General features: G+C 39.9%; 1 protein-coding gene across 12 annotated transcripts in view; it reads right to left on the bottom strand.

Moving 5' to 3' along the window:
• Positions 1 to 12,225, bottom strand: part of LOC307154379 (integrin alpha-L-like) — a 48,476-nt gene that overhangs the window by 22,775 nt on the left and 13,476 nt on the right. For 5 of the 12 annotated variants that reach the window (XM_079864273.1, XM_079864277.1, XM_079864281.1 and 2 more), the window contains exon 4: positions 11,533 to 11,607. The exons of the other annotated variants lie outside the window; for them this stretch is intronic. In XM_079864273.1, the coding sequence (XP_079720399.1) occupies positions 11,533 to 11,607 (75 nt within the window). The remainder of the gene's footprint in view (positions 1 to 11,532; positions 11,608 to 12,225) is intronic. 12 annotated transcript variants of the gene reach the window in all.

The raw sequence follows: 12,225 nt of genomic DNA, 5'->3' as shown, positions 1-12,225 counted from the left end.
GGTTTAAGCCAGGTTTCAGTAAGGCAAAGTACATCGAAGCTATTATCTGTGACCATTTCATTTACAATAACTGCCTTAGGTGTGAGTGATCTAATGTTTAGAAGACCTAGCTTTAGAAATTGTTTTTGATTACTAATAGCAACATTTTCTGGTTTAATAACAATTAGATTTTTTCTAGATCCTGCAGTAGATTTATTATTTGATCTCACTAAACGAGGAATAGACACAGTTTCTATGCAATGTTCAACACTATTTATATCAGTTAATTTGGTGCAGCAGAGACTATGATTTGGACTTTTGGTTACTAGTCAAAAGGTATTTAACATTTTGGAGATGTTATCTGACAGAAGATCCGATCCGAATCTGCTTGGGTGTAAGCCATCAGCACGGTAAAGCCTAGGACGCTCCCAAAACAGATTCCAATTATTTACAAAGAGTAGTTTCTGCTCATTGCACCATGACATTAACCATTCATTTAGCGCGAATAATCTACTAAACTTTTCATGACCTAGTCGGTACGTGGGAAGCGGTCCTGACACAATGATCGTTATATCAGGCGATGTGCTGCGTACCGTATCGATCAGATTCCTGAAGTCTTTCTTCAGAACCTCCGTCTGGCGCAGCCTGATGTCGTTCACTCCCGCGTGCAGGACCACAGTTCCGACGCGCTCGTTCAGAATCTCGGGAACGCGAGCAGCGATTTCAGAAACACGAGCACCAGGAAAGCAGTGACTATGCACCTTATTTTTATTTAACGGAGCGTGTACATGTCGAACGATGGAATCGCCGATGATCACAGCATCGCGTTCTGTTTCGCGAAGAGGGGAGAAGCGGTTTTGTGTTGATATCTCGAACGCGTGTCTCGCGTAAAAGATTAAGTCACAGCAGTTTCCTGCGGCGTCGCTATGACGACCAGGTACTATTGTGGAGGTACTATCTGCAATGGAAAACGGAGCGAAAAGCTAGCCGAGCTGAGCCGAGGCGAGGCGAGTCGAGTCGAGTTGAGCTGGTACTGATAATGGAAAAGCGCCAAAATCTAGCTCCAAACACAGTCGTTTCTTCTAGTAACCAATGCAAAGACTCAGAAACCCCTCTTCTCCTTTATAAAGGCTCCATACTCTAAAGATCCCTTTAAAAAAAGAGGTCAGTCCATTCAATTGAATCTTGCTAGAGTCCATTAAAAACAAAGTAGAGTTTAATCCCAAACCAATCCTATGACAATAATTTCATCGGCATTACGCCGATAACTTGCTTTTACACTCAGATTGCTGTATACTCCAACCATCAGTACTTGCTCTAATTCTTAATAACAGTGGTTCAATAGCTAAAGCATGCAACATACCCGATAGTGCACACCCTTGCCTTATACCTCTTGTGATCCTAAAAGGAGCACTCAACCCTCCATTGATTTTAAGTACACTCTCAATATTTACATATAACACCCTGATCATTTTGATAAAACCTGGACTGAAACCAAACTCTCCTAGAGTCTGCCAGAGGTAGTTATGCTCAACCCAGTCAAAAGCTTTTTCTTGGTCTAAGGAAATAAGACCAAAGTTTAACCCCAATGATCCAGAGATGTCCAAAATGTGTCTAATCAAATGGATATTGTCAAAAATAGATTGATTGGGTACACAGTATGTCTGGTCTACATGGATGACCCCACCAATCACATCTCTTAATCTAATCACTAAGGCTTTGGATAAGATCTTCATATCCGAGCATAAGAGTGACACAGGTCGCCAGTTCTTGATGTTTCTGAGGTCCCCTTTCTTCGGCAGAAGGGTGATCACTGCTCTCCGGCAGCTTGTCGGCAGCGACCCTCTGGTCAAGCTGTCATCAAGTACATCTAGAAGATCATCTCCGAGTATTGCCCAGAGAGATCTATAAAACTCTACAGGAATACCGTCGATCCCCGGAGCTTTCCCACACTCCATACTCTTTAGGGCATCATACAATTCACCTTTCATGAAAGGTTTCTCCAGTTCAACATTAGCTCCATCTGGAACTTTAGGTAGACCCACATAAAACTCACTGGCTATATCTTTCACCTCTATGTGTTCACTCTTATACAGCTCTGAATAAAAATCAACCACTCTTTTCCTTATTTCCTTAGGATTTATAAATTCCATGCCAGATTCAGATGTCAAAGAATGTATATTTCCATTTTGTCCGTTTTTCTTTTCAAGTCCAAAAAAGAACTTGGCTGGGCCATTCATCTGCGCTACACTTTGAAAGGGTGAGCGTACCAGAGCACCCTGGAGCTTTAACACCCAACAAATCATCCAAAACTTTCTTTTTATTTTTAAGAACTTTAATACAGTCTCTGTCTCTTGCAAATTCTATTAAGTTTTGTATTTCTACAATTTCTCTCTCTAGATCTTCTAGTGATCAGGAAATGTCTCTAAAAGCTGTTATAATACTTTCGACATCAAAAGCTTCAATGTCGAACCTGAGGAAGCATCTGCAGGTATGTAACCTAGCCTTTCTTTATTTTATTGTGAGTGTACAAAAATAAAAACAGACCCTTTCACTTCGAATGATATATATTACTCGTTTCTGTATGATAAAAAGTGACGGAGTAGTTTTAAGTCGATTTACTGTAGGTGCTATGTGAAAAAAAAATCACCAAAATGCACCCTCGCGTTCATCGTCCCCTTTGTGTATTCGAGACCAATATTAAAAACATTCATAACAAATTAGCTAGCCTGCTAGCTGCCTTTACCAGACACACTTGTTTTTATGAACCCTTTCACAAAAAAAAAAAAATACATAGCTTGCATTTTTTTTCCTTGAATGAGGTTGGTAATGTCAAATCTAATATAACTTAGTTTTTTTTTTTTTTGGCATTGTAGCATACGTTATTACTCACAAAGTTATCGATTTGTGAAATTCAGGGTACCAGCAGACTCCTCTGGCCAAAGCGATTTTATCACATTAACCCATTTTAATTTTGAGTCTCATTTGTAAAATCAGTGTTTAGACTACTGCGTGATTTTCAGCTGAAACGTGACTAATGATTTGAAGGATGAAAATCCGCTGCAGTTAAGTTTATTTTCGAAAAATATAAATCTATTAGAGGGCTTGAAACTTTTCTCTAATGATCGATGTTGACCTAACGTGCCACCTAGTGGACAAATCTCTCAATTAGTTTGTCCCAATTTGTCTTTCAAAATCGAGCTATTATCTAGTGAAGCACCCCAATTGGTCATTGAATCTAAGCAGTTTAGATGAAATGTAACTCTTTAAAACAATAAAAAATAAAATAAACAATAACATGGATTTTTTTGACACAGCTACAATGATGCAGTCTGTTTGGATTTGGCAGTATCTATTCTAGAATATATTCTTGCTTCTTTTAGTGAGAAATAATTATTAGCCCTGTATGGTATAATGTTTTCCCTTCACACATAGTGGTAAAAAATAATAGTATATGCAGATTTTTACTATATTTTATTATATCAGTAAGAAGAAAAAAAAACGTGTTTTTACTACATTATTATAATCTAGAATTGTGTTTTCTCTTAAATATATCTAAAAATAATTCTCTCTGTTTTTTTTTTTGTTTTTTTTTGTTTTTTTTAGAGGAAACATTCAAGAACTTTATTGATGCAAGACACGAGTCAGTCTGATGGGATGGAAGATGCAACAGCTAGCTCCTCTACCCATGTGGCTACACAACCCCCTTTGAAGCAAGCAAGGATAGATTCAGGGCTTAGTGTGTCACAGCAACGTGTGAACAAACTGGTGTTCAACTTTCTGGTTGATGATGTACAGTGCTTTTCATTGGTGGAGCAGCCATCCTTCCGAAAATTGATTGAGGGAATCAGTGGCGGGAAGAAAGTGATGTGCCGAAAAACTCTGATGCAGCGCATTGACAGAGAGTTTGCTGTAATGAAGGAATCGGTCATCTCCAAGCTTAGTAATGTGGACACTGTCTGCACGACAGCAGACATTTGGTCAGCACAAAACCGCAGTTTCTTTGGAGTCACATGTCATTGGATTGACAAAGACACGCTGGAGAGACATTCTGCAGCACTGGCATGTACACGTCTCAAAGGTCGACACACCTATGATGCAGTTGCAGCAAAACTAAACGAAATTCATGCAGAATACAGGATTCAAACCAAAGTCAAATCAACTGTGACTGACAATGGAAGTAATTTTGTAAAGGCATTCCGTAGTTTGGTGTAAGAGAAGATGAGTCAGATGATTACAGTGATGAAGTGAGATTTTTGGATGTCGGTGGTCCAAGATGGAGATGGAGAGCAGTTTTTTCTTCCACAGCATCAGCGCTGTGCTGCTCATACATTAAATCTAATCGCCACCAATGAGATTCACAAAGCAGCATCAAATGGGCCGTCACGTAAGCTATACAGAAGTGCCATGGCTAAATGCTCATCTATCTGGAATAAAGCACATAGGTCTTCATTGGCCACAGAAGTTGTTCAGGAGATTGCCAATATGCATCTGACTGTCCCATCAGTCACAAGATGGAACTCAGAGTTCAGGGCTATCACAAAACTTGTAGGGCTCCCAGAAGAAAAGCTAAGGGAGATCTGTGATAAGCTTGATGTGCCAAGGCTTCATCCACAAGAGTCTGTATTCCTGAAAAAGTACATTGAGGTTCTGAAGCCTCTAGCTGTTGCCACTGACATTCTCCAGGGTGAAAGCAAATGTTACCTAGGATTTTTAATCCCTACTTTGCTTAGCCTTAAGACTAAGCTATTTGAAAAGATGCCTCATTTGCTTTATAATTCACACATCGTTACCACTATCGGTGAGGCCATAGAAGAACGCTTTGGATCAGTGTTAGCCAGCCATGAAGCAAAGATGGCGACCGCAACCCTGCCAAAGTTCCGCTTAAACTGGCTTAGCCCTGAGAAGAGAGACGACATGAGGAGAACCTTACTGCAGGAAGCTATTGCTCAGGAACCACTGCACAGTCCAGCTACAGTGAGAGATGACGACTCTGAGAAATCTGATGAGTCAGAGGAAAACTTTTTTGTCTTTCATAATGCCAAATCATCATCTGACAGCACAACTCACGATGAAGTCAGAAAGTACTTAGAAGATTCACATAACAACCTGACGTCTCTTAAGGCATTTCCCACAGTTAAGAGGCTTTTTATCAAGTACAACACCACATTGCCTTCCAGTGCTCCAGTGGAGCGTCTTTTTAGTCATGGAGGCAATCTTTTGACCTCATCTCGAAACAGAATGAGTGATGACCACATGGAACAGGTCTTACTGCTCCGTCACAACAAACAGCACTGTCCCAGTGACCTACCCCTTGATGACTGATGTGTGGTGTGGACACTCTATCTGTCGCTCTATTGCCCAGTTTGATTTTTGGAGGGTAAAGAGCATTTGCACACACACACATTTAATTAATTTCTTTCCCTAATTGCATTGATGGCTATGAGACACTAGTGTTTTTTTTCTTTTATGTAACTGTTTTAATAACTGTTTTAACTGCCTATCTGGTTTTATGTATATCTTTATTTTTTAAGATTAAAGTTTTTTTCAAGGCATTGTTACTTGCCAGTGTGTTCTGTCATAGCTATGCAAAATTTAGATTTTGTAACGGCAGCAAACAATTTTTTTTGTTATAAGATCTGGTTTTGTGGTTGTTATACGTTAAAATTAAATTAATATAATCTTAATTCAAGTGATGAAAGATTTTGAAATTCTCACAGTAAACAGAGCTACTGTAAGGTCACACCTGCTTGGTATAAATGCTTGAAAATGATTTAGTTGAAAATATCCATTATAAACTTAAAAGTAATCAAAAAGTAATCAGATGTAATTAGTTACTTTACTTTTATAAAGTAATTGAAAAGGTACACTACTTATTACATTTTAAATAGGGTAATTTGTAATCTGTAATCTATTACATTTCCAAAGTAACCTCCCCAACACTGTACATACGGCACAGTTGCTGTATTTCTATTTTTGCATTATCCCACCATTGCTGTAGAGAATCAAACGGTTTCTTCCTATCCTTAACATTTTTTCCAAAAATAACCAAACTGATTTTCATTTTCCTCCTTATCTTTCTGTCCCTCTCTTTCAATATCACTTATTGTTGCTTTGTGTTCTACATTCTCTGGACACGCACGGGCAAAATGCCCTCCTTGTCCACACTCGAAACATTTCATTGTTTCCGATGTGCCATAAATCACATAATCAAACTGATCAAGCCTAAACTTTATTGCAAGATTTAACTCTGCGCTCTCACTGTTTAAAATCATGTACACTTGTCTTCGGAAAGAAATGACATGTTTTAACTGCGCCGATTTACAATTTAAGGCATTTTTTTAAACTGTGAAACAATTTTTACATGTCTGGCCAATTCTCTCTGAATCACTTCATCTTTTATGAAAGGTGGAACATTTGACAACAAGATCTTTTTCGCCAGTTGCATCAAAGGCATTACCGGTGAGTAAGAATCATTAATCACAATTCCATTTGCAACGATCTCATTTACTTTGTTCACATCATCTAAGAACAAAACAAAATGCTTTTGTAACCAACAACTTTCGCTACAGCTATGCTGCACTCCTCAATTGAGCAGCGTGGATAACTTAACATTGACCTGGATTACCTTTCTCCTTCTACTTCATCATGCATTAAGAACTTAGGTGTTTTCTGGGATCAGAACCTCAAATTTGATAAACAAATAAATGTGGTGATTAGTTGTTGTTTTTTCCAGCTACGTCTTCTCTCTAAGATCAAATCCTCTCTTTCTGAGAAAACCTTAGAGATTGCTGTCCATGCGCTCATTACATCGCGGTTGGATTATTGCAACTCTCTCTAATATGGCATCTCTATTGCTTGTCTCCAATTAGTACAGAATGCTTCTGCAAATGTTTCTCCTATCTTAAAATCGCTGCATTGGCTACCTGTGCATTTTAGAATTGAGTTTAAAATTCTTCTCCTTGTTTTGAAATCCTTAAAGGGGTCATATAATGTCATTTTTGAACAAGCTAATATGATTCTTTAGGGTCTAAATAAAAGTTTGTAATATACTTTAATTAAAAATTCTCATTAGTATAATAAGAAAACACTCATTTACCTGGTCAAAAACAGCTGTTTTCAGCACGCCGTTTCAGTGCATGTGTCTTTAAATGATAATGAGCTTTGCTGACCCCGCCCCTCTGTTCTGTGCGTACACCGTAACACAATAACACAATAACCATAACGCGTTGTTCATTATAAACGTGGGATTATGAATTATATTGATAACGTCGTACATAGAAAACATGCCGTAATGTACCCTGAGTGTAAAAATAGTAGGGATGCACCGATGTGAAAATTGTGGCCGATACCGATAACCGATATTAATATTGCTGTTATGGCCGATACCGATATTTACCGATGTCGATATCTCTGTATAGAAAACAAATTTTAATGATTATCAAATAAAGAGCTATTTTCCAAAACACTTTTTTTTTTTTTTTACTTTAGAAATGACTGATATTGGGCACCTTTACCTGTATGCAAAATGTGTCACACATACGACACACATGCATTATATTGCATTGCATATAATGTGTGCTGGTCAACTTGTCTAAAATTAAGAAACCCTTAGAAAACAGGAAGAAAAAAAACCAGGAACATTGTGTACAATTAAGATAGGCTACTTAATTTATTATTCCAATATCCAAATATGATACTAAATCCCACAGGGAAAAGGGCTTCTATTCGTGACGTGCTGTCTTTGCCTTTGAACATTGCACATTTTAAACAGGACACGCATTAGCTGAATAAATGTTAGCCAATACAAACATATTTATAGAAAACAGTTGACAATGAATAGACAGGAGTCCAATAATAGCATAACGAATCACTTACTCTAAAAATAATAACAAGTAGGCTATAAGACGAATCCGACATATGGGCTGTGTTAACAGTAAAACGTCCGTCATTTAACGAATTTTAAAAACACGGATGGATAATACAAAATGCTTTCTGACATTTTGATAGAAAAAAAAAACCAAGCAAGAACAAAATTTAAACTTAGCCCGTCAATTTTTCATTTTACAATTATCCTCTCTCTCTGTGCACGCGTCCGTGTTTGTGAGGGAGAGCTCGCGCAGCACTGATACAACGGTAGCCTACTTTTTAATCCATAAGTAACGAACGCGCTAGTTTTCATACAAAATAAATATGTAACATAATTAGGTAGGCTACTTTAGTTATTATTAACACAATACCGTAACACATGAAGGCTACGTTTCTCAACACTGAGAATGAATAAATAAACGCCTGTTTCTCCACTCGCGCTTATCAGTAATCCACAAATCACACGTGCTGTCACTTTTGAGAAAAATCAAATTCGAACGGGTATTAAATATCATGCAATATATTCAAATATCCACGAGTCAAAAAACGATCAATCAAAAATGTGTCATGAAGAGGGAAAAAACATAACTGCGTTAACAATGTTACTGACGGGACAGTTCTCTGTTACGCACGTCTGAAAGCGGCACTAAAAGACCGCTTTAAAACTTTCACAGAGACCTCAAACAGAAAGCACAAAGCCCGTCTTTAAATTTAATTTCGTTTTGTATTAATTGTATCTTAATTTTGATCAATGTTTCATCCAAAATAAATAAGAAGTAAATATTAGAAAATATTTAATCAGGACATGGAGGCGACGGCGCGTGAACTGAAGCGCGTCTCAAATGAACCGAAACCTACCTGCCTCACAGACCTAAGACATATATAGAAAGCTTGAAACATCTATTTTTAAACAGAACAATTCAAAACGAAAGAAAACAGACTGTTCTCTGCTTATGTCATCTGTATGAAATGTGTATTTCTCTCAGGCGCATTCACTACTGCTAAGATCGCGAGTCAGCATCGTCAACTTCATCTTCAACTTCACACGTCAAATATCGGCCTGTTCACATCGGCCATATTTTGACATCGGAACGATACCGATGTGTAAAAAAAATGACCATATCGGCCGATATTATATCGGCGGCCGATATATCGTGCACCCCTAAAAAATAGCTGCATTCATCGTGAAGCATGCAAGCGATTTGCAAAGATTAATATAAAGATTAATATAAAGGTCAATAAAACGTTACACTCACTTCAGTTCTTCTGGAGGAGCAGCAGGAACACGAATAGTTGGTACCGATCCTTTTTTCAGGAGCAGCTTCTTAGCAAATAAGCAGCTTTTTACTGATCCTCGTTTGTAACGCAGTCTGGTGTGTGAAATGATTTGCGCAAACATGAAAGCATTGACGTTGATCGTGGGGAATATTCCCTTCGAAAACAAACTCAGCCACTGCGTCTTCAGCGGTTCGGGTTTAGGAACATCAACATGATACTGTGTTCCTTATTACACCCAAGAACAGAACACCTCAATCGCTTAGACGCCATTCTGCTCATAGACAGCGCTCCAGCTATCAACAATGAACGCACTGGTCAGCGCGTGCTATAATTAACAGCTCGCTCACGAGGGCGCGAGGGCGGGTCTGTGTTGAAACGCTGCTGTCAATCAACCCACGTGGGAGGGGCGTCTTGAGCACATTTAACAGCTTGATTTGAGAGAGGGGAAAACATAGAAGGAGATTTAAAAAAAACCACTGGATGGATTTTTATCATTTTATGATGGTTGTGTACATGCACTGCCAACACACATTTCAGTACAATCAGCTTGTAAAAGTGCATGTACCATTATATGACCCCTTTAAATAATCTGGCACAAAGCTATTTGTCCGATCTACTCTGTCCACACAATCCCACACTAAACCTGAGGTCTGGTGATAAGAGTCTTTTGTCCGTCCCCAGATCACGGTTAAAGATTAGAGGAGACAGGGCCTTTGCTATTGCCGGCCCTAGGCTGTGGAACAGCCTTCCGGTTTACATCAGAGTGGCTCAGTCTTTAACTGCTTTTAAATCTTCTCTTAAAACCTTTTTTTTTTCTTAAGCTTTTGTCATGAATGTGTGGTTTGTCCTTGTTCTTTATCTTGTGTATTGTTCAGCACTTTAGTCAGCCTTGTTTGCTGTTTTTAAATGTGCTATATAAATAGATTCAAACTTGAAACTTGAAACTTGAAACTTGCGGTAGTAACCAGAACCTCTGCATCCCGTTCTTTGTAGAACCAGACCTAGAACTCTCCAAGGTCTAGACGTGGGTGCCGTCGTGCCCCATCCCTGAGAATGTACTCAGAGGAAGGAGTCAGGATGGCTGTCGAGAGGAGAGGTCGGTTGGGGCAATGAGGGGCAACTAGCAAGACCTGCTCCATCTCTTCCTGATTTTAGCACCGTAGTGCAAGAAGGCTCACTGGGGAACACATTTCTGCGGGGACCCCAGGGCCAGCTGTGGCCAGAGTTCTTTCTGTGTCGAGGGATATCCGCTCAGACAGGAGAAGAAACAACTGGCGGAAGGACGAGTCCGGAGGGGCAATAGACGTGGCTGTTTTGCCCCGGAATGGTCCCAAACAGCTGGCCAGCTGGGGACGGAGTCTCCACTGTATCTGAACCAGAGGCTGTCATGAGGCTTGTCAGCGGCACGATTGAGAAAGTCAGCAGAAATAAGTGGAATGAAGCAATCTTAGAAGCTTCCGACTCCAAGAGCGCAGCTCGATGGTCGCAATGTTGTCAGAACAGTACATGCTCGCTGAGCAGCGATGTCTCGAAGCGAGGAAACTGTAAGCAACTCGAAGCAATGAATGCCAGTGCAGTCAGAGGGCGCCCAGACCTCTGTTACTGCATGCCCTTTATACGTGGCCCCTCAGCCGACATTAGTGGACACTTAGTTCCAGGAGGCATTGGCCTGGGGAAACAAAAGGTCTATTTATGGGCTGACGGTTTGGCGACAGGCCAGGGTGTTCACCACAACAGAGTGTGTCGCTCTGCCACGGCCACCTCGGGACTCGGCCGTGAAGCCAGTGCTGAAGCGGTCTTCATATGGAGGAAGCCGTGTGGCAGCATCGACCACCATATGCCCCAGGAGCATCTAAAAGTTTCAGTGGGACCTTTTCTCACTTCTTTAATAGCACTGAGCTGACACACCTCTATCTGAGAGATGCGCTAGACAGAGACCATCTCCACACTAGAAAAGAGATTCTTGTCCCTTGGGTGAAATACTAACTAGCCAGTGCTGAAATAGTCAGAGGGTGCAGTGCAAGTATTTTACCCTAGGCAGCCGCTCACTGCAGACCCATAGGTGTAATTTTTTATAATATTTGCAGCGTACAACATGCTAAGTCAGGGGATAGTCAGAAATCAGAAGTTCCTAAGATGTGCCCCATGCTCCATTCAAAGTGCCTTCAGTTTGATCTATCCTGGACAAAGATTTGCGGAAACACCAGACTACACTTTTAATCTACTGGAAATAATGATTTCAGAAGAATGCAGAATAAATCAAGGTTAACATTTATTTTTGCCAGGCAGAATTAAACATCCAATAAAAAGAATTAAAAAAGAATACAGAATACACAACTGATCAGCATATAATAGAGACAACATTCAAAATGCAATATCAAAAATAGTTTCAAAGAGTCAGCATACCTGGCAATAGAGACACACAGCAACAGTGTGGGAAGTTCTGTTTACAGATGCTTCCTGGAGTGGTTTGCCAATTCCCTTTAAATACCCAAGTGGAACAAAAGAACAATAAACATCTAGCACCCAAATATTTATTCAGCTTTTGCTGGGCCCTTTCTCGTGCCCAAGTGGTCACGCCTGAGTTTGGTGGATAAACACAAATGGTTATCTATTATCTTTATTGGGGCATCTTCCCACATCAGAAGAACAGGCATTGTTTTCTTTGTTCTGACTGTTCTGCTGCTGCGGGAATGAAACAACTTTACCATTCGCACCAGAAGTATTTATTTTGACCTCTCATAAAACAACTGGAGACAGTAGGTGTGTGGGTGTTTTGCATGACTGAATGAGACCTGGAGGGGAGAAGATAGTGTGAGGAGTCAGGAACTCAGCATGGGGGGAAGAGACAAGATTGGAGAAGTTGTGTTGTGCTCTCTGTCCCATAGATCTCTTCTTCAGATTAGTGAGTTTTATTGTTTTATTGCAGGTTAGAATTCTTGAATTCAGTCTTAGTAAAAGTCCATCCTTGCACACAGGACAGGAGCTCTGCTCAACACCTAGGTGTGATGAACCTCACTCATTTTTTAGGAGCATCTCTGCTCAACTCCTAGGTATGATGAATATCACTGAGCCTGGGCGGAAATTAAGTGTTTGCCA

The sequence above is a fragment of the Squalius cephalus genome (genome assembly GCF_949319135.1).
Source record: "Squalius cephalus genome assembly, chromosome: 2".
NCBI lineage: Eukaryota > Metazoa > Chordata > Actinopteri > Cypriniformes > Leuciscidae > Squalius > Squalius cephalus.
Note: the sequence above shows the minus strand (reverse complement) of the source record. Positions and strands in the feature narration are given on the sequence as shown.